This window comes from Cheilinus undulatus, linkage group 13 (assembly GCF_018320785.1).
Source record: "Cheilinus undulatus linkage group 13, ASM1832078v1, whole genome shotgun sequence".
NCBI classification, from domain to species: domain Eukaryota; kingdom Metazoa; phylum Chordata; class Actinopteri; order Labriformes; family Labridae; genus Cheilinus; species Cheilinus undulatus.
Window position 1 is genome coordinate 23181659 of NC_054877.1, and position 21968 is coordinate 23203626.

Sequence of the window (21968 nt, forward strand, 5' to 3'; positions counted from 1 at the left end):
CATCTCGCGAGACTTTCCCTGCTCGCAGACAGCTAGCAGGAATGTTAGCTCAGCTGGCTTTTATGTACCTCACCGTCCGCCAGTATTTTGCCGCAAAGCAAAGTGATTCGATACTATTTTAAAACGCATATCAAAAGCACAGTAGAAGAGACAACAATGTAGTCGTTTCAGTTACGTTCTTGTATCTAGATGTATATTGGTTTAGTGCATGTGCGTTCGTTTACGTTAAGTGTTTTTTCTGTTTTCATCGCCGCACCCTCCGTATTCATTTTTTATTGGGGGCAAGCTAGCTAACGTTTGCAGGGAGCTAACGCTAACGTTGGTCTGGACCAGGGCAGCAGGTGTAACGTTATTTCAACAAGAGAAAGATACGAACGATTTCGCTGTTAGTCTGAAGTGCCAAGAAACCCTTTTGATATTTGTACATTGCCCGAGATTTATGCCCCATCTTCGTCCGGCTGTAGTTCAGTTATTATCTTATTAAGCCTTTTAACGTCAGATAGGCATCACCATCATGACAGGTGAGAAGATACGCACCATGCGAAAGGACCATAACAAACCGAATAAAAATGAAGAGATAATGGATACCAACGATGATACCTCTAACGGGACTATTACTAACGGTACCGGTATCCATTTAAAATCTAACAAGGCTTTTCAGAAATCAGTCAAAACCTCAGCACTGCAGCAGCAGCTTAATGCAAACAACATTAACGGGAATTCATCGTCGATCGGCACCGTTGTCAATGATGACAATAAAAACCCGATCATCCTGACCAGTGAGGACTTGGAGTTCCCTGTTCATGAGTGCGTGTTCAAAGGAGATGTACGTCGACTCTCCTCCCTCATCAGGACCCATAGCATCTCTCAGAAAGACGTGCATGGTAAGCTTTCAGCGATGTTTCCATTGTGGTGATTTGCTCCAATGCATGGCACAAGTACCATTTAATCACGTTGAATTGTGAATTTAATACTTCTGTGAACTCAGGACATCATATAATATGACTTTGTTTTCAGGAAACACACCTCTACACCTGGCTGTGATGTTGGGCCACAAAGGTAAGGCATGGAAGAAAACACATGCATTATATTGTCTCAGCTACCCTTTATCATACACTGACTAAGCCAGAATGAACAGCAATTGTCAATCATGGTAACAGCATTTTAAACTTTTATATGATACAAGTAAAGATCAAATGATACAGACACCTGTCTTGATACTACAGCAACAAAATATAAGGGCAAACAAAGTAGTGTATTTTAGAGTTTTCTATCTGCTTAAATTGCATGCAAACTCCTGTACACTGTCTCAACAGCACAATTACATTGACAATGTGAAAATTAGTCATTGTAGACAGTGTGCAGAAGTTGGCTTTAAGTTTTTAATTGATTCATTCCTCTTCTGGACACCTACCTTATAAAAAAAAATGGGGCTTTTTTAAAGCTTCAGTGCTTTTCATTACAGTTAAATTGCAAAGACTATCATTAATAAGCACATGGTAACAAAAATATCCAAAAACTGAAAATTTTGACAACCTTTAAATTAATGCAAACCCCCTCAAAGTGTTGTCTATCTAATATATATCTTGTATCTGTCATTGTGTAACTGTTTTGCCTCATTATAAAGACCACACATTTTTTGGAGCACCCTCCATACTCTTGCTGCAGCAGTCAGCATGTCTCCTCTGACCTCTGCAGTGTCCAAATAACATACTGTTGGCATAGCAAAATTGTTAGATTTTTTGCATGCAATGCAACTAATTTGGAAGGACAGCGATGCCTTGATTTTGCTTTGCAGAGTTGTCAGTAGTATTTTTTTTTTTTTTTTTGTCAAAAAGCATACATTTACTCAAGAGCTTAACATCATGTAAAAGAAATGATAGCCTTTGTGCTTAAACCCTTATTGGTAATACAAAATCTCAATAAAAGCAAACATTTTATAGAGGAAGAGTCCGTCTTCCAGTACAGAATTAGAAATTGCTTGCATTTATTTATATCATATAACGAATAAAGTACTGCAATTTTGTTACACCAGCGGTTAAAGGGAAGGTATTCCTTGCAACTGTAATGCTGTAATGATCCTAATTGTTACTTAGTTCTGAGCTCATGGTGATTGAAGTCCTTGTAAAGTAATTTGAAAAAATCTTTATTTAAGGTTTGTTGTATGACAGGCCACTGTGTTATGAACCATTAGGCCAAATTACAGTCTTGAAAAACATCTCTAGGTTTATAGAATTAAGCTTAAAAATCATGAAAAGTAAGGCAGTAAAATCTGCTCTAGGATGGTGTGGGCAGGTCAGAGCAGAGAGACAGAAGTTGAGGATTGAATTTACTGTTTTCTGGTACAAATCTCTCTGTTACTTTTAATGACCTGTAGGCCACTGGGGCTGAACGATTCAGGAAATTTACCTAATGATGAGAAAAAAACAGCACAGCTTGTTGTAGGATGTTAACTTTCAATGAAGGCAGTGACATCAACTAACAACAGACTGTACTGAGATGAACTGCTTGGTCATTTTATATTATTGTAGCATTAAGAGAGCAGGGTAATTCCCCAAAGGGACCGGTGATGTCTTGGGCTCATATATTTGCCCTGCTCAAATAAAATCAAGCCAGGAAAAAGGTGAACAACTTAATAACAGTCAAAATAAAAAATGTAGTCACACATAGATATCATTATTTTCACATTATTACTGAAACATTATCCCAGCATATCTAGTGTGTTAAAACATCAAGTTTGGATTTCACTTTACAGGAACTTTAAGAGTAGAGAATAGACTTGTCCTCTTTGTAGTTAGTTTCTTGAGATAACTTTGGTTATGAATTGGTACATATGCTCTTCCAACGTTTCTTTAAATGTTCAGTTAATTAGCTCTTATATTTAGCTTGCCTGCTCATAATTGTATGCAATAACATGTGACAATACAAATAATTGACATTATCAAAAAACTAATCACATTTGTTTCCATTGTCATTCTCTGTGTTTTTTTTTTTTGTTTGTTTTTTTTCTCAGAGTGTGCCCTCTTACTTTTGGCCCACAATGCTCCTGTAAAGATAAAGAACGCACAGGGATGGAGCCCTTTAGCAGAAGCCATCAGCTACGGTGACAGGCAGATGAGTAAGTGATGCCGTTAGCACTGTTCTTCGATATATGTCTGAACTTGTTCATATGTTATTTATGTCAGTATCACATCTGCCGTCATACATCTATTGTTGGAAAATTACAGTTTATGTGTACCTGTTTGACATTTCAACAGATTTATACAATGGTTTTATGATGTCAGTCCTAGTCACAGTTTGTTGATAATTCAGTCATGCTGGCATCTGGAATGGTTTTCTGTATGAATGCTAATGTTGTGACAGTTTGGGTAAATGTCAGCTTGATGCTTGTCATCTGTTCAGGAATTATCTCTGGATGGATAGCTTTGCTCTCTTGTGTTTCACAAAATGACAGAATAAATGTTCCTTGAGAAGAAAATTCCGATTTACGTTCTCATTATGGTTAATTTATTGTACAGATTTTTATTCTGTATCAATCTCCAGAGTCTGTGCTGGAAGATCTTTTTTAAGGAATGAACACAGTGAAAAGTCTTTCAGATGAGTTTGGCTCCCCTCAATCTATGTGGATTTTTTGACACTACTCATGAAACTGTTCTGGTTTTGTACGGGCCACTAAAGCAATTGTCTTGCATTTAGTTGAAAATTTAGCCACAAAGAACATGTTAAATTGCACAACAAGGAATTTGAACAGACAGATCCTACAGGGGTTTGTTTTGTTTACCTAATTTAATCATCTTTGCTGCACAGGTTGTTAAAAGTAACTGATGTTAGAGCTCTAAGCATATGTGTGACTATTTTCTGTTATTCAATTGTTGGATGACTGCAAATGCTGTCTGGCCAGTCCAGCTGAAAAGCTGATGGTGGGGATTTTCTCTGAGCACTGGTTATCCAGATGGGCTGGAACGCAGCCTGAATGATGGCTTAGTGTGAGGAAGCACTGAGCTTACAGGCTGGTCACTCCCCTGCTTAATGATGCCACTGCTGCTTTCACTTCAAACATCCAGAGCAACGGAGTCACAGATGATACATGAGAGACACCAGATACTGGCTCTGTGATGAGTTCTGTGCTCTTGTCTTTTCTTAGACAATGTTAATTTGGGGGGGGTGGGGTCAACGTAAGATTATAAAAAGAAGATAAAGCGAGAAGGGCCAGGCTAAGTGTCTTAAAGTGACTGCACACTAAGGGATTTTTCTCTGTTTTCGTGACAAAGCTGTGAATTATTAGCATCCCTTTCTTATACAGCCTGTGATGGAGGTCGTGAGGCCCAGGATTCAGAGAAATGACCCTCAACCTTGTTAGTATGCATCTCAACTCTTGATGGCTGCTGTGGCAGGCTGGCTGGGGATTGGGACTAGGAGTTTAGCTTTGAGAAGGTCACATAATTCACAAGGGGGAAGGGGGGCAGTGAGGGGGCTGGGTACATTCACCATCAGCAAGGGCATGCAAAGAAAGACCAGGACACAGTTAGATTTGGATCTCTGCTTAAATAGTGTGTAATCACACAGGGACAAATAGAGGATAGTGCCCTAGTAAAATGGAGGTTTACTGTTACATAGCTTTACATTACAGTCTTGTCATCAGTCATCACCTTTCCTACATGTGTACGTTGCGTCAGCAGCTGGCTCACTGGTTGTCTGTGTGTACAGCGACGGCCTCGTCAGCACTTCTCTCCTCCATTCCAGATTTTCCCTCTGGTCAAGACTACCAGTTCACATTGAAGGTTTGCTGTGTTTTAGTGGTCCTTCTGGTATTACTAAGAGGTTTCTGATCGCTTAGTGAGGTGTCACCTTTGTGTTGTATCAGCTGCTCCAACCGCTGGTGCATGTAATATGAAAAATGATACCTCTGTACAGCAGTTATTGAAGCAGAGAAGTGACACTTCCTCATATGCTCATGTGTTACAGCAGCTTCCAGTTCTGGCCAAGCTGTCTCACTGAACCATCTTTGTCACCCATAAATAGTTGACCACTATTTTGATAATGTAAGACGCCTTAGATATTTCTTTAGGCAAAAAAGTCAAACAATATTTGGTTTCATGTTTTTAATGTGAGAGTTTTTCACTTTTTTATTGTTTTGTATCATTGCTAATTAAGTTTGGGGGGTTATTTGAACAGACGGATGTCAAGGAAACTTTGCTGACATTTTACAGTAAAAACAAACTCCAGTAATTAAAAAAATGGCATGCAGCTTACCTGATGATGAAAATGGTTACTGGTTGAAGGCTGCGGCCCCATGCTCAACTTAATCCCACACAAATAACACAGGTACAAAAGTTTGACAAGAGGCTTTCTACAAAAACGTTTTGATCAAGTATTGTTGACTGGAAGTAAAAATAAATGGTATATGTATTTGAGCATGTATAATGCTTCTTAAGTTTTCTGATTGCTCAAAGCTTTTATTTATTTATTTATTTATTTTTACAATGAACCATCTCGTCTACCTAATTACTCCACATTCACAGCCTTACAAAAAAGATTCCTATGTAGAGCCATCAGTATAACCTAATCCCATCCATACACACTCGCATGCCACTAACGCAGCAGTGGGAGTAGTGACGCAGCAGGGTGAATTGTCTTGCCAAAGGAGAGATGCATCGATATGTGACTGCAGGAGCTGGAAATTTTTTTTACACATAAATACTAGTTAAAATCAAACAATATCAGTACCTTTTTTATGTAATAGAAACAAAAAGAAGGCCCCGGTTTTAGATATTGGTCTATTTTATTTTAATTACTTAAAATTGAAAGCAAATTTCTGCACACTGTCTATTGTGTAGTTGAGACAGTGTTATCACTAATAATCAGATAAAATGGCCTGTGAATATGAGCAGACTACTGCTGCTTTGTATCTTTCTCTTGCGTTGAAAATATGACTGACATTCTGCAGTTTTTCTAAACTTAAGTTCTTTTGTTATAAAATTGACAGTTTTGTGAAAAACTATTTGCCCCTTCCTGATTTTTTTTTTCATATTTGTCACACTTAGGCCTAATTGTTTCAGATCATTGAACTAATTTTGATGTTAAATAAAGATAACCTAACCTTGCAAAGCAGATGGATATGCCTGTTTGCCTGTTTATCACTGGCGAATCCATCTTGCAAAGCTCCCATCTGAACCATTTGGGCCCGGTTAGAAAGTGACAGGACCAACCAGCAACGAGGGGCAGTACTTTCAGGCACAGCAGAGTCGTGACGTAAACAAGCAGCAGCAAGAGCTGGTGGAGTTATGGAGGAAGAGATTAGTGTGGATGCTGCTAAAGTGCCAGTTTTATCAGAACTTGACAACATTTCTTTGTTAAAAGAAGGGCAAAGAACAGCAGTGAGTTGTTTTCTTTTCAAAAACCACAAAAGTCAAGTACTTAAATTTCTATAGTTGCCATGTTTCGTGTTATTCGTAGCTGCGCATGCGCAGCTCGATAGCGGCTATGTCACGTGTTTTGCTGCTCTGTTTGGCCCGTAGAGATGTAACAGACAGAACGTTCACCCAATCACCCTCCGAGTTTTTTCCAAAGCCTCTGCCTTTTCTCAGACGTTTCCTATTGAAGCTTTCGCAGATGGATGTGTGAAACAAATCCATCTGGTTTCAGGTTAAAGATAACCTGGATAAATGCAAAATGTTTTTTTTAATTGACAATTTTATTTATTAAGGAAAATAAGGCACACGAACTTGCCTGGCCTTATGTGAAAATTTAAATTGCTCTCTCTTGTTAGATCATAAATGAACTGTTATGAACCACATTGTTTGGAAAGCTGAGTTCGGTTTCATTAGCCACACCCTGACCAGATTACTCCCAGACCTGTTGAATTAGGAAATTAGTTAAATAGCTGTATAACCTGTCTGACAAAGTGAAGTAGACTCATGAAAACATATGAGAAACAAGTTCATTAACATCTATCAGTCTGACAATGATTACAAAGCCATTTCCAAGGTTTTGGGACTCCAGCAAACCACACTGAGAGCTATTATCCACAAATGGAGGAAACTTGGAACAGTGGTGAACTTTCCCAGGAGTTGCCGGCCTACCAATGTCACTCCAAGAGCGTACTGACAACTTATCCAGGAAGTCAATAAAGACCTGCAGGCCTCACTTGACTTAGTTAAGGTCAGTGTTCAAAAAAAGTATCTCAATGATCCCCAGTACTTTTGAGAAAATATTCTGAGAAGTGATTAGACAAAAGTTGAACCCATTGGAAGGTGTAGGACAACTAAGACAGCTTTTCATAATAACAATAGTCAAACGTGGTGGTGGTAGTGTGATGGTCTGGAGCTGCTTTGCTGCTTCAGGACCTGGACAACTTGCCATAATAGATGGAACAATGAATTCTGCTCTCTATTGGAAATTCCTGAAGGAGACTGTCCGGCCATCAGTTTGTGACCTCAAGCTCAAGCGCACTTTGTTCATACAGCAGGACAATGATCTTAAACATGCTAGCAAGTCCACCTCTGAATGGCTTGGGGGGAAAAAAAAGGGTTTGGAGTGACCTAGTCAATGTCTGGACTTAAATCTGATCAGGTGCTGTGGCATGACCTTAAACAAGCTATTCATGCTTGAAATCTCCTGTGTAATTCTTCCACAGTGATGTGAAAGACTCATTGCCAGTTATCTCAAACAGGTTGCACAACCAGTTATTAGGTTAAGGGGCAATAAGTTCTTCACATAGGGCCAGGAAGGTTTGGGTGACTTTTTCCTTTATAAATTAAATAATCGTTTAAAACAGCATAATGTATGGATTATCTTTGTCTAATACTGGAATTTGTGTGATGATGAGAAGTGGCTACAATAGCTGTTTGTAGATGGCTGTTCAGGCGGACTTTTTAGCGCCTACATTTTAAAAATAGATTGCAAAAGAGAAATCATGAATGGCATCATGTACGGTTACAGGTCCAGATAGAAGTGTACGATGATTGGTTAAACACACAAACTAAAGCAGTCTGCAGAACTGTTTTACACAGGATCATGCCTGCTGGGTTTTGGTTGTCCTCTACTAACGTGCTAGGGATAAATCTAAGCTTATTGCTGATTTCTGATGTCAACACCAGGATTTTATGGTTTTGAATGTAAAAATCATTTCTATATTTTAAGGAATCACATAAACAATCATTGCTACTAGAGATGCACTGATTCTGAAAATTAGAGCAGATACCAATGTTTAACACGACAATATGGCAGATGCTGATACCAATGTTATTTCATTGCTTCTTTAGGCGTAAGCCTTCTAGTATGCCATTATATTCTCTATTCCACCATAAAAAACAGATCAGTTTCTCAAACTGGACGATTCCTTTGCCCTGTAAAAAAATCTCTTACTTGATGTAGCAGCTATGTATACCAGAAGCCAGCACAAAATTGATTGGACAAGACAGATAAACATCAGTAATTGATATGTGTTTATTCCACCTTTTTGGCTGATGACAGGTGTTTATTAACAGCCAATAGCAGCCAATACCAATGTTCAATGGGTGCACCCCTAATTGTTAGAATTTATGATTAAGCAGGATCAAGAATTAAGTTTGTCAATTACAAGTTAACATTTAACTGTCAGACAAGTTTAGTACCACAAACACTTTATTAATTTCCTTGTATTAATCACTGCCTTTATATTTTTTGATTTTTTATGCTGATAGCAATGCATTTGTGGTTAGCCAATAATGTTAGTGACCAATGGCTGTATTCAAAGGTTCTATTTAAAATTGAACCTCTTACAGTACTTCAACACAGCCTTTGTACCAGTTGTTGTTCAGGGTTTTATTTGCTAAAGTTGTAACTGACTTTTTTCTCTCTTGTTTGTTTCCTCAGTCACAGCAATACTGCGGAAGTTAAAACAGCAATCCAGAGAGAGTGTGGAGGATAAGAGGCCAAAGTTGCTGAAAGCTCTGAGGGAGGTGAGTTGCACCAGCTTTTCTGAACTTTAATCTCTGCAAGTTTTGATTTTCATGTAAACTATAGTCTGTCCTTCAGGATGCATTTGTCTGAAGTATTTGATGTGAAATCTTTAGTAAACTATATCAGAATTTATAATTAATAAGCTGAGTCCTTTATTGAGACATGTTTATATCTTTTTTGTAGCTTGGTGACTTTTATCTGGAGCTGCATTGGGACTTCCAGAGCTGGGGTGAGTTTTCATATTGTTGACAAAATGTTGTTTATATGCCCCTTTGTCAAACAATATTCCAGCAGGATGAGCTTTAATTTAAATATTCTTTACTCAGTCCTCAAAGTATATAGATGGTTCAATGTTACTTAAAGATAAAACTTGTTTACCAGTCGCTTAATTCAAACCTTTATCTGTATTTCAGTGCCTTTGCTATCCAGGATGCTACCATCTGATGCTTGTAAAATCTACAAGCAGGGGATTAATATCAGGTAAAGGTCTCTGTTTTTAAGTAGATTAAGCTGCATCTACAAGAGAACCTAATTCACTGAGAGTTTAAAGCAGCAACTGGTCGATATCCAGGTCGACGACTGCTTTTAGATCTTAAAAGTAGGACATAAAAGCTTCACACACACCCTCTCCTCCCTCTTGATTTAGACTCGACACAACTCTTATAGACTTCAATGATATGAAGTGTCAGCGCGGAGATCTGAGCTTCATTTTCAACGGGGACGCAGCACCCTCCCAGTCCTTTGTGGTTCTTGACAATGAGGCAAAAGTGTACCAAAGAATACACCATGAGGTGAGCAAGCAGTGCCATGGGTTTCACAGTGACTCATCGGCTGTTTCATATGAATTTGCGTGCCTAACAATTATTTATTGCCTTAACCCCGAAGGAGTCAGAGATGGAAACGGAAGAAGAGGTGGATATTCTGATGAGCAGTGATGTCTATTCTGCAACTCTGTCCACTAAGTCCATCACCTTCTCTCGCAGTCAGATCGGCTGGCTGTTTAGAGAAGATAAAACGGTACGTTTTAGAGAGAGATTTTTTTTAAATAGTGTATAGTACTAACCTTGCATAGCAGATGGATACGCCTGTTTCCTTGTTTCTCACTGGCGAATCTATCTTGCAAAGCTTCTGTCTGAACCATTTGGGCCTGGTTAGAAAGTGACAGAACCAATCAGTGACGAGGGGCAGTAGTTTCAGGTGCGGCAGAGTCGTGACGTGAGCAAGCAGCAACAAGAGGCAGGTGCAATAATGGCAGAAGAGCTTAGCGTGAATGCTGCTAAAGCTCCAGTTTTATCAGAACTTGACGACATTTCTTCATTAAAAGAAGGGCAAAGAACAGCAGTGAGTTGTTTTCTTTTCAAAAACCACAAAAGTCGAGTACTTATGTCTTTAGTCGCCATGGTTCCTGTTATTCCTCGGTAGCTGCACACATGCAGCTCGATAGCGGCTACGTCACGTGTTTTGTTGCTCTGATTGGCCCGTAGAGATGTGACAGACAGAACGTTCACCCAATCACCCTCTGAGTTTTTTCCAAAGCCTCTGCCTTTTCCCAAACGTTCCCTATCGAAGCTTTCCCAGATGGATGTGTGAAACAAATCCATCTGGCATGTCAGGTTAGTATAGTACTAAATCATATCAAATGATGTCAAATGATTTAGCAAGTAAAATTGGGACAGAAAAGAATGTTGAAAAGCTAGTAAAAAACATAGCAAAGATGGATTGAAAGAGACAAAAATGGTATAGGAGCAGCAAAAATGGGCTGGGAAAGGCATCAACAGGCAAAAATGGGAGGAAAACATGGTGAAAAGTGGTTAAAATGTGCCAGGAATGGGTTACAGTGGCAAAACTGGGATGGCTTGATTGGCACAAAAATGTGCCAATTAAGCCAAAAATTGGTGAGAAAAAAATTTTGAAAAGTGGTTTAAAAACTTGCAAAAATAGGTTAAAATTGTTAAAATAGCCCAAAAGTGACAACAATTGGTTAAAAGAGGCACAAATGGATGATAGCTGCAAAAATGGGCTAAGCAAGGCAAAAAGGGGCAAATATGGCCAGATAAGTGGTGAAGAAAATTTAAATAACAGTGGCAAAAATAGCTTTAATGTGGAAGAAAATAGGCAAAACTGGAATAAAACTGACAAAACAGGAAAACAGCAGCAAAAAATAGGCAGGAAAAAAAGATTGAAAGGTCGCAGAAATGGGGTAAAAGAGACAAAAATTGGATAGTTACAAAATTGCAAAAAAGTTGTGATAGGTGGTTTAAAAGTTTCAAAATGAGTTAAAATGCAAAATAGGCTAAAAGTGTCAAAATGGCCTAAAAGAGACAAAAGTTGGATAGCTGAAAAAATGAATTTAGCAAGGTAAAAATGGGTGGAAGAAATGGTGACAGTTAAAAAGAGACAAAACTGGGATAACAGTTGGAAAAATAGGCTAGGCAAGGTTACAAAGGGGCAAATGTGAGCAGTAAAATGATGAAAAGAGGTTGATAAGGGGCAAAAATGGGGAAAATGTGGCAAAGATGGCTTAAAAGTGGCAAAATGGGCATAAACAGTTAGTAAGTTGAACATTAGAGCCCACACACTTTTTAGCTTCAAACTGAGGTATCTGTTAGGTACAACGTTAGTCGAGTGTACTGATCCAACACACAAGCATTGATATCATCAGTAATTCACAACTGGGGAGGGCCCATTCTCTGGGTTTTTCAGGGGCCCATACAGTTCTTTGGGCGTGCCTGCAGTGAACACAGTCAATTTATAGTAATAACTTTATTTTTATGGTACCTACCTAAAGGCAGAAAGTTCTATACAAAATTTAGATTAAGCAGGAACAAAATGCAAGCGCAAAAGCTCAATAAAATAAATAAATATAATGGAATTTTAAAACAGGGTTTTAAAGGTGTTAAACCTTTTGAACAATTAAAATGAAGTTTAATTTGAATGATGATGAAATAAGAGGCTGTTAAAATGACTAGAATGAGAATGATTATAAGATGACATTAATCACAGGAGATTAAAACAAAACAATGATAAAGATATGCATAAATAATGAAACTGGCAGAGAAATGAAAGTAATAAAGCCAGATAATATCAGGGCATCAGATAAGAGACTGGTGACATATAAAACTATAAAGAGCAATAAAGTAAATAAAAGAAAATAGAGAATTAAAAGTCATTTGAAAAATTTGACATCACTTAAAAGAGATTCTGCAAAGTGAGTTTTAAAAAAGGGATTTAAAAGAAGTTACCGATTCTGATAGATCTCAGGTTTGTCCCTCCAGAGTCAAGGGGCCCTGACAGCAAAAGCGTAATCATCTTTAGAGTTAAGCTTCAACTGTGAAACGACCAGAAGGGCCCCACCTGTGGATCTGTTACAAATAAAGGAACACTAGAAGGGTTCAAAAATTTAAATGTCACACATTTGCACCCCAAAAAATAAAGGCTGTTCTAATCAGTGGTTCTCAGCCAGTTGACCTTATAATGCTTTAAAATAGATCATTGGCAAATTGAAATTCTCACAGTCCCTTTGCTTTGTTTAACAGATGTGTCCTCTCAGGTTGTGTCTTTGTTATCATTTTAGTTCTGAAGTAATGTTCGTATTCAGTCATTTATCTGAAACAAAAAAGTGGTATGAACAAAAATGAGTATGATATACTGTTTTGTGCATTTTGTGTCTTACTGTCGGCCCTGTAAATTACAGGTTCATTCTATCTACCTCATGTAAACCTCAAACAAAGTTTTTAAATATCTATAGCATTTCTTAATTTGGCTTTAACAACTTTGCAAAGTGTTTTTTTTAAACTCATTTGATGCATTATGCAACCTCCTTTAACTGAAGTGCTCTGTTCCTTTTTTATATGAATCTCATCACAGCTGCTCTGAATACAAAAGTGCAAAGTTTGTTTTTGTTCTTAGGTTAAAAGTTCGTCCAGGCCCCTTCGACCCTCTGGCTGCAGGCTTGATACATGGTGAACAAATGAGCAGGAGTGTTGGATAGTGGAAATTTAAAAAGCAGCTTGCTTCTGCATAACAAACTGAGAAAACTAACGTTATGGCTCATTTAAGTTCTCATTTGAAACGCATATGGATAAAGACAGACCTTTCTGTCAGTACTCCGCGTTTATTTCATCCATTTTTCATTGGACGAACCAAATGTTGCAACACCATCACCAATCATGGGGCAGCGTTGAGGAATGCAGCCAACAGTTCAACATGGTAGCAAAACACAACAAAGAAGAACCATTTGAAAAAAGGCGGCACTTTATCAAGTCTTTAAGGAAATACAGCTGAAAATTGAGTGAAATTAAAAATGGCAGCAATTTCAATAAAAACAGTACAGTGCAGGCTTTTGACTTAAATTTTACTGTGTCATGTTGCTCTTGTCCTTTACAACCTAAAATACAACATAATTGGGATATTAGCACAGTTTGATGCTGTCCTCTCTGCCATCTCCCTGGCTCTATCAGCTAGCTATGCATGCATAGACACAGCTGTGTTGACCTTTCACTGGCACACTGTGAGCCAACATGTAGGAGAGAAATAGAAACAGTGCAGATGCCTCTTGTGTTTTTTCCTTTTCTATTTTTGGGGGGTAGACAGAAGGTAAAGGGAAATTGGGAAGTTTTTTACCATGTTACTTTTATGAAAATGTAGCAAATAACGGATAACTTGAATGACAAAACTAGCTCATTATGCTACTTGTTAGAACCAAAAAGTAATGTGAGGACTTGTAATACCGGCCCACAGGAGCGGGTTGGAAACTTCCTGGCTGACTTCTATGCAGTGAACGGGCTTGTGCTTGAGTCCCGAAAACGGCGAGAACACCTGAGCGAGGAGGACATCCTGAGGAACAAAGCCATCATGGAGAGCCTGAGTAAAGGAGGCAGCATCAGCGAACAAAACTTTGAGGTCAGAGAGAGTAAATTCATCTTCAGATAAGTGAAAGGGTCCTCCGAGGCTCACGAAAGTGCCAATAATTGATATTTTGTTTTCCTTAGCCTGTGAGAAGGCAGTCGCTCACAGCTCCAGCACCCAACACAATTTCTTGGGAGGAGTACATCACTGCAGAGCATGGAAAGTAAGCATCTTTTTCAAGGGTTGCATCAGTCTTTGTCTAAATTAAGACTTTACTCGGCGCTGATGGGTTTGATACACATATGAACCATCATCTTTGTGTGTTTGCCTGTGCCTTTTTTTCCACCTCCAGGCCTCCTCATCTTGGTAGAGAGCTCATGTGCAAGGAGAGCAAGAAGAACTTCAAAGCTACTGTAGCCATGAGCCAGGATTTCCCCCTAGGCATAGAGTCGTAAGTACATCCATTCCTCCTCAGATCTATTTACAAAGCTCTCTGCGCAGATTGATCCCAGGTGAGTTCGCTCTGATTCATGTGGGATTTTTCGAAAAGGCTAGAACAGAGATGAAATAATTCGTAGAAGATAATTGGGCTAGGTAAAGGTTTCACTGTTGGTAAGATTAGAAAACTGACTGCTCCACCATGTGATTACTTTTTTAACTCCAGTAGGGCACCTTGTTAGCTGTGCTTGGGCTGTTTGAAGGAAAAAACTGCTTATTTCTTCTTTTTGAGTCTTATGTCATGCTTTTTCAGTTTGTGGCATCAGGTGAAATTAGCAAATGCAGACTTTGGAGCCCTATATTTACAGGGTTCTCATGGCTGATTGAGCTTAATGTTTGTTTTATTTAACCATGACCGTTATTTGCTTGTAGATCTGAGAAGAGAATTAATGGTATCACAAATAAATCCAAGTTACACCAAGTGGGTGAGGGGATAGGATTTCTAAAAGGGATGTGGTTTTGTGTTCACCTGTCAGGAGCTGCAGGCATACATGAGGCTGTAAAACATTACTGAGACTGAATGTAGGGATTGTTTATGTTGTTTGTGTCCTCTTCTCAATGAACCTTAATGGATCCTTCAGTAAAACTCCACCCTTTATAATGGCTAATGGTTTTTATGGTTCATTTTCTTCTCTTGTTTCATGCTCTTTAACTTTGAAAATATTTTCATAATTACATCCTGGAAACATTCATTTTAAGGTTATTAATCATTATGAAAAAAACAGTGATTGTGGGGAAATTATTCTGTTTAGAAGCTAAGGATGGACAGTACCATGAGATACAATTGAAAATCTATGCATTTTCAATATTTAAGTTTATTAGACAATACTATACTATACTATACTATTGCTGTATATTAGACATATACAGTAATACTTTAATTTAATCTGCTCAATACACCAAAACACATTCACAATATAGTCTGGGAAGCAAATTTCAGACCCTGCCTGCTTACTAAGTGTAAGAGCCATTGTGATGACTATAGCTGCAGTCTTCTATTTCATCCCTGCTGACCACCAGAGGCAGTGCTTAAAGCACTGAATATTCCCTTGGCACATGTGCAGTTCAAGTATGTATACCAACAGCTCCTACAGAATCTTCTGGCGGGATCATGAGGATTCTGAGTGACAGAGTGCTCGTGATCCCGCAAGAAGATTCTGTTCCTACAGAATCTGTAGGAACAGGACCCCGGATGACACTAGAAGATTTAATCTCTCGAGCCATCCAGGGGTCACAAGTGACGTTATTGGTATACATACTCGAACTGCGCATGCACGAAGGGAATATTCAGTGCTTTAAGCACCGCCTCTGGCGGTCATTCAGGATTCACAGAACCGTAGTTACATTCGTAGCTTTTGTTTTAGGGATTTAGTTTAATGAGTAACCTTTTGGAGCCATTTGTAATGCATAAACTTTCTAAAACACTAATTCAAACTTACATTGAACGAAGAAGACAGTTGTTTAGAAATATCTGCCTTTTTTAACCTTTATTTAACCAGGCTTGTCCCATTGAGATCAAAGATCTCTTTTTCAACCTGAAAAAGCTCAAAAGGCTTTCTGTGCTTCAATGCAATAAACACTTTTATCAAGAAAAATAGAGAAAGTACAGCCTTTAAAAAGTATTTACTCCCTTGGATGATGTAAATCAATCATGGTCAATATAATTTGGCTTTTAGACACAAAAAAACTCTTTAATGTCCAAGTTAAAATAGATTTCTACAAAGTAATGTCAATTAAATGAAATATGTGATGTCACACTGCTCAATCTGTCAGGTCGCACAGAGATCAGGTGTGAAGGGCCCTTTTCAAGTCCAGCCACAAATTCTGTATTGGATCGAAGTTTGGGCTTTGACTCCACCACTCCAAAACAGTCACCTTGTTGTCTGTGGACCATTTCTGTGTAGCTTTTTCTGGGAATTGTCTTGCTAGAAATCAAATCTTCTCCCAAGCCATAGGTCTCGTCCAGATTGAATAAGATTGTCCTTCAGGATTTTCCTGTATTTTTCTGCATTCATTTTACCCTCTACCTCTACCACGACACTGCAGTTTGGAAATAGTGATTCTTAAAGGAAGTTTCCATTATAATTTTGACGAGCCAATTTTGTAGAAATCAGCAGATCAGAGAGGTTTTTCCATGCACTTGTGATTTATAATTTTGACCAAAATATATTACGAATGTTCAATGGCTTTCTCTGCAATTTGATGCAAACTTTCAACCCCCCCTCAGGATGAACTATAACCATTTAAAGTGAATATCTCCAACATCAGGGCATTTTTAACCTTAAAGAAATATTTACCATACCAAACACCAGTCATGTATTATGGATTAACACTTTACCTACTGAGTCTAAAAATGGTGATTTGGACATATTTTGTTATTATGGCTGTAAAATAGTCAAGAAATGCCCTAAGCCTGAGAGCTTTGATCCCTTTTCCCGGGAGTATTTGAACTTGACTTTTCAACATCTTGTTAATGATTATTGCACATTATATGGAATTGTCAGCAGTTTAAAAGAAGAAAAACACAAGAACAGATTTGTTTTTCATGGCTTTTATGAGAAGAAATTTTGTTATTGCTCATGAAGTTTTGATTTGACATTTGAAATGTGAACCTATACATGTTTAGAACAATCACCAGTCATTTTTTGAGTCTAGGACTCTGGGTGTGCAACACACAGTGCAAAAGATTACTATATACATATAACTATAACTATATACCTTTACAAATAAAGGTGGAAAAATGCATTCTCAACATTCTAAAGTAACACATTGTTATTGCACATGACAGACACGCACAAATGCCACTAATACTATTTTTTGAAAATAAAACACCACTCTCGTTCGCTCTCCTTTTACTCTCTCCCTTCACTCTCCTTTCTCACTCGTCTTCTGCCAAAGCTGCCGTTTAGCGGTGCTGTTCGACATTATGGTAATATATATATCACACATCACACATTGCTGGAAAGCACAGATTCTCAGCTCTCTGTCAGCATTGGAATTTTTTTAGACTGAGCAAACTTTTGAAGAGTTACCGTGTTGAGAATCCGTGTAGCGGTCTTGCGATACTTCTGGTGTTTTGCTATGAATGCCCATCTCATATGGTTTTGAGTACTGTAATGAACCATATATGTGCGAATGCCCACAATTCTCAGCTTTCCAACACCGTTGGATTTTTTCTGATCAGACAAACTTTGACAGAGTTATGGTAATAATACTCCAGACATATAAAACACAGTGCCGACGCCGGCTCAGTAGGTAAAGGGTTAACCCTCTGGTGTCTTTGTTGACATTTTTGTCCACAAGGGGGCATTTTTCACTTTAATGTGGCAGTCATTTTGGCTGTGTTGCTGAATATGGCATAAAATTTGTAAGGATTTCTTTCTCAATAAATTGTGGAATTAATGTTTACATTTTCACTTGGATCACTGCATATACTACATATGAATTTATGACCTTTAAAGACCATTACAGACAAAAAGGCAAATTACAAAAATGGTAATGAAAATACAATATATGCATATTTTTCTTTACCTTTGCCAGTTTAATCTTTTAACCACTTTAAGTCCTGATCATATCTACCAAATTTTTAAACAGTTAGTGGATGTTACCTGTTTTAATGTTTGTTTGATTACATGATATTACAGTTGTTTTTTAATAAAGAAATTTAAATAAAATCTATAATAAATGATAAGGGATTCATAATTTCTTTTATTTGTTACATTATTAGATATGGATGTTTTTTATAGGGTAGAACATTAAAATGACACCAGAGGGTTGAATGATTGTCTATAGGATGCTAGCACAGTAAACAAAAACAGTACTTTAATATTTTAGTATCAAACTTTTACAAACCATTCTGTTTCAGGTACATCAAACTGCTAGCTTGGCTTTAGAGTAGTATAGGCTGGTTTGTCTTTAGTCGTTCCTTTTTGATTGTAGAGAACTTAAATCTGTTTAAATGTCAAATTTTAAGAATGGGAAAGAACTCTGGTTGAACTTGATATGACACCCAAGCGTACTCGTGCTGATTTTTGTTCTGCTGAGTCAAGATTTCTAATGCATTCCAGCAGCAGTTTCACTTTATTTCTTGTTGCTGCACTTCAGATCTCAGAAAGTTGTCCTCACCTAGAGGGAATTGGCAGAGAAAAGGCTGTAGACAGAAAACTGCACACTCATTTTCCTCTGCCCTCAGGTTACTCAACGTGTTGGAGGTCATAGCCCCGTTCAAGCACTTCAACAAACTCCGGGAGTTTGTGCAGATGAAACTTCCACCAGGGTTTCCAGTCAAACTCGGTATGTAAGTCGACTTATCTGTGTGTTCCTGAGAGGCAGTGAACTCGAGGGGGAAACAATCACAAACGATAACATATTTTGATTCTGTTGTTTTTCTCCCCTGCAGACATCCCCGTCTTCCCCACCATCACAGCAACTGTCACCTTTCAGGAATTCCGCTACGACGAATTTGAAGAATCGATGTTTGTCATCCCCGCTGAATACAAAGAAGATCCCAGTCGCTTCCCTGACCTCTGACCTGCAAACACAACTGCCACAAACAGGAAATGACCACTAAGCTTAAATGTTAGGGAGGTGGGAAACAAAATGAGGAATCCTTTTACTCACATGTATTATCCTATCAGTTGTATTTCTTTTTTTTTTTTTTTTTTTTTTTTTTTTAAAGGGAACTGATCTCAGTGATCAGTTGTCATTCATTTGCTGAGGGATCCAAAGCAAAACAATGCAAACAGATTTTATAGGGCGCTATCGCACTTGTATGCCTCATTTCTTCTGCATGGTAAGGCTCGATTGGACTCAGCTTTTGCTGAATTTTCTAGTGAAAAAAGTTGCAACCTGGTACTGTTTTTGTATCATCTTATCTGAGGTTTTAAGCAGCCTGAGCTGTTATCACAAAATGAAAACATTTCAGAAGACTGACAAGTAAAAGTGAATATATGATACAGGACGGCTTTCACCTTTAGTAATGGGTTGGTTAGTTGGCAGCAGTGATTCCAGCATGTTCACAGTAAACACATTTTAACACATCACTTAAGTATGTAGCGTATTAAAGATTCATATGTAGAGTTCATTGAAAACTATGTTGCATTTAGTCCCTGCGTGTTTGTTTTGATTATACACAAACAGGCCACACATAAAGGGTGCAGTGTAAAATAAGTACAGTATGTACTAGAACCAGCTCCATGCAGGTAGAGTCAACAAGGGCCAATACCTCACTGGTAGGAAAAGCGGCAATATATGCATATCTGCATTATTTTTTAGTGAAATAAGTGATAGTTTTTATTGTGATTGCTGTTCATCACCTGAGCAGTTACAGTACTGCTCTGAGCTGCTCTTCTCTCCTGTTATAAGACACCTTCTGAACTCCTCATTATTACTGTTACTATGAGCTCAAGCTCCTCTCGAAGGACTGACAACATTTCTTTCAGCTGCACTGACACCATCATCTGTAGATAATTGCACATCTCATCTGTTATTCATAACGAAAAGAATCACAAGTATAACGTTATCATCAAACTGAGCTTAATATTCATTTATAAATTCTGTACTATATATATATAAATATATATATAAATATATATACTCAAAGGAGTAACACTGTGTAGCAATACATTTCCAGTACTTAAGAATGTTTTTAACCAGCTGGGAGACGGTTTAGCATAAAAACACATTCTTAACAGTTCAACCCCTGAGCCTTTTCCCCTGTACAGGACGCAGCCTCCTGTGTTTTCAGGTTCACTCATGTTACCTCTCTGCTGTCTTCATGTTTGTCGTGCTCGTATGGACTCTGTGCTCCGTGTGAGTGAGTTATAGTGACTGTAAAAAAGGTTGTTGTCTGTACGTTTGTGTGTGGGAGAACCCCGATGGAACATCAGGTAAACTGTAATAAGTTTAATACTGCACTGATATTAAGTATATTTAAGGCATGCTATGGCTGCAATTGGCCAAGTGGATCACATGCATCATTAAGATATATTCTCTAAACATTTGTTATATTCCCTGCAGACTTGTTATATAGATTAAAGAAAAACTGAAAATTGTAACACTAAACTTTGAAACACCTTTTCAGTGCTTATAAAATCTCTCCTTGGTGGTAGTCTGCAAATACTTTACTTTTTTATCCAAGGAGAGTAAACTAAGCTGTGAAGTTGATATTGCAAAAATTTCTAAAACTGTCCAGAAGGGAAATGTTCTGATCTATTGAATTGTCTCTGGCTTCAGTTAATATGTACTGCAACCATACCTACTTCACATCCCTTTAATAAAGCACCAGCATCATGTTTAAACTGATTTTGTGTGTTTGATTGTGTCTTCTATAAGCCACTGAATGCAGGTTGGAAATACTTGTCTTCCATCAACTGAATTTGCCAGGCAAGCATTTGCAGCTTGAACTGTAACTACTCTTAGTGTCCATGTGATGAGGTTTTTTTTTCTTAAGTAGGTCAATTGAAAAAATTGACATTTGTGTTACAACCACTAAGCTGAAACAATTCTGTGTTTTAGATTTGCATTTAGAGATGATTGAAAATAGGTGTAATTTGCACCTGTAGGTCACTGGTTCCCAATCCAACACCCTAGGCTTTGTCTGCTCTGAAGTTGAAATTGGATTTGCATATATTAACTAAAATCATGATAAAAAGTTAAAAACTTAAATGTCTTTTTAACATACATAGACCTATTTTAAGGGTTTTATCAATCAAACAATTCAGATAATACTTTATTGTCCAATTGCTCAGAAATTTGGCTTCCATCACCAACTCATCGATCATCACATTACAGTCATATCACGTTAAAAGAGTGGATCACTACAAACAGTTGAAAGTGCAATCATAATTGATATTTGGTAGCAATCTATCCATTTGGTGCAGGTCTTGGGATGCCTTGCTTTCTTTCATACAATCAATAGCACAGGAGAGGACAAGACCTGATAAAGTGGCCCCAGTACTTTGAGAGGAACCCTTAATCAACACAACTTAAAAACAGTCTGTCAGCAAAATGTGAGGCTAGATTAAACTCAGAAGTAATAAATGCACACAAAAAATACACAAATACACGTTTGGATTTACTTAGAAATGACTCACTTCAGAGACAGCGTTTTTCAGTGCTTACAAAATAATGCTGGCATCAGGCTGAAACCTTATATCTCCAAAATCACTGCTTTTCAAGGAATTAAATAAAAAATGGGCTATTTTTCTAATTAATTTAACACTGAATGGTCATGGTCAGCATCTTTTTGGCTGTTTTTATTGTTTCAAAATTTTTCAAACTGCACTGGGGGATGTTACGTGTGACCAAAAGCACTGGTGAAAAAAAAAAACCAAAAGTTTTAGGTTAAAATGTTTAGCATAGCAGTGTATGCCTTAAGAAAAACACAAATATAAAAACCATATTAAGTACCCACAAATGTATATTTATATACTATATTACAAAGCACATACAAATATTTATATTTAAATATATAAATCAGAAATACAGAAATATGTAAGTGAAGAATATTTGTATTTTCATGTCTTAACATTTATGTACTAACCATGAAACACACATTTACAAAGTGCTCTAGAGTTCTTGAATCGCATTTGTGTGGGAAACTTTTCAGACTCTCCTTACATTCCTGGACATAGAAAACACAAATATTTATCACTAAAATAGTTATCTAGTTAAGATTT

The 21968-nt window shown here is 37.7% G+C and overlaps 1 protein-coding gene across 1 annotated transcript; it reads left to right on the forward strand.

The window, feature by feature from the left end:
- The first annotated feature begins 20 nt into the window (after positions 1 to 20).
- LOC121520387 (ankyrin repeat domain-containing protein 13C-like) lies at positions 21 to 20570 on the forward strand. The gene is made up of 13 exons (XM_041803803.1): positions 21 to 884; positions 1018 to 1059; positions 3014 to 3118; positions 8857 to 8942; positions 9127 to 9172; positions 9357 to 9423; positions 9590 to 9734; positions 9829 to 9960; positions 13684 to 13845; positions 13935 to 14014; positions 14144 to 14242; positions 18482 to 18582; positions 18689 to 20570. Exons 1-13 carry the CDS (start codon positions 515 to 517, stop codon positions 18817 to 18819), a joined length of 1566 nt encoding a protein of 521 aa, XP_041659737.1. The 5' UTR covers positions 21 to 514; the 3' UTR covers positions 18820 to 20570.
- The last annotated feature ends 1398 nt before the right edge of the window (positions 20571 to 21968 follow it).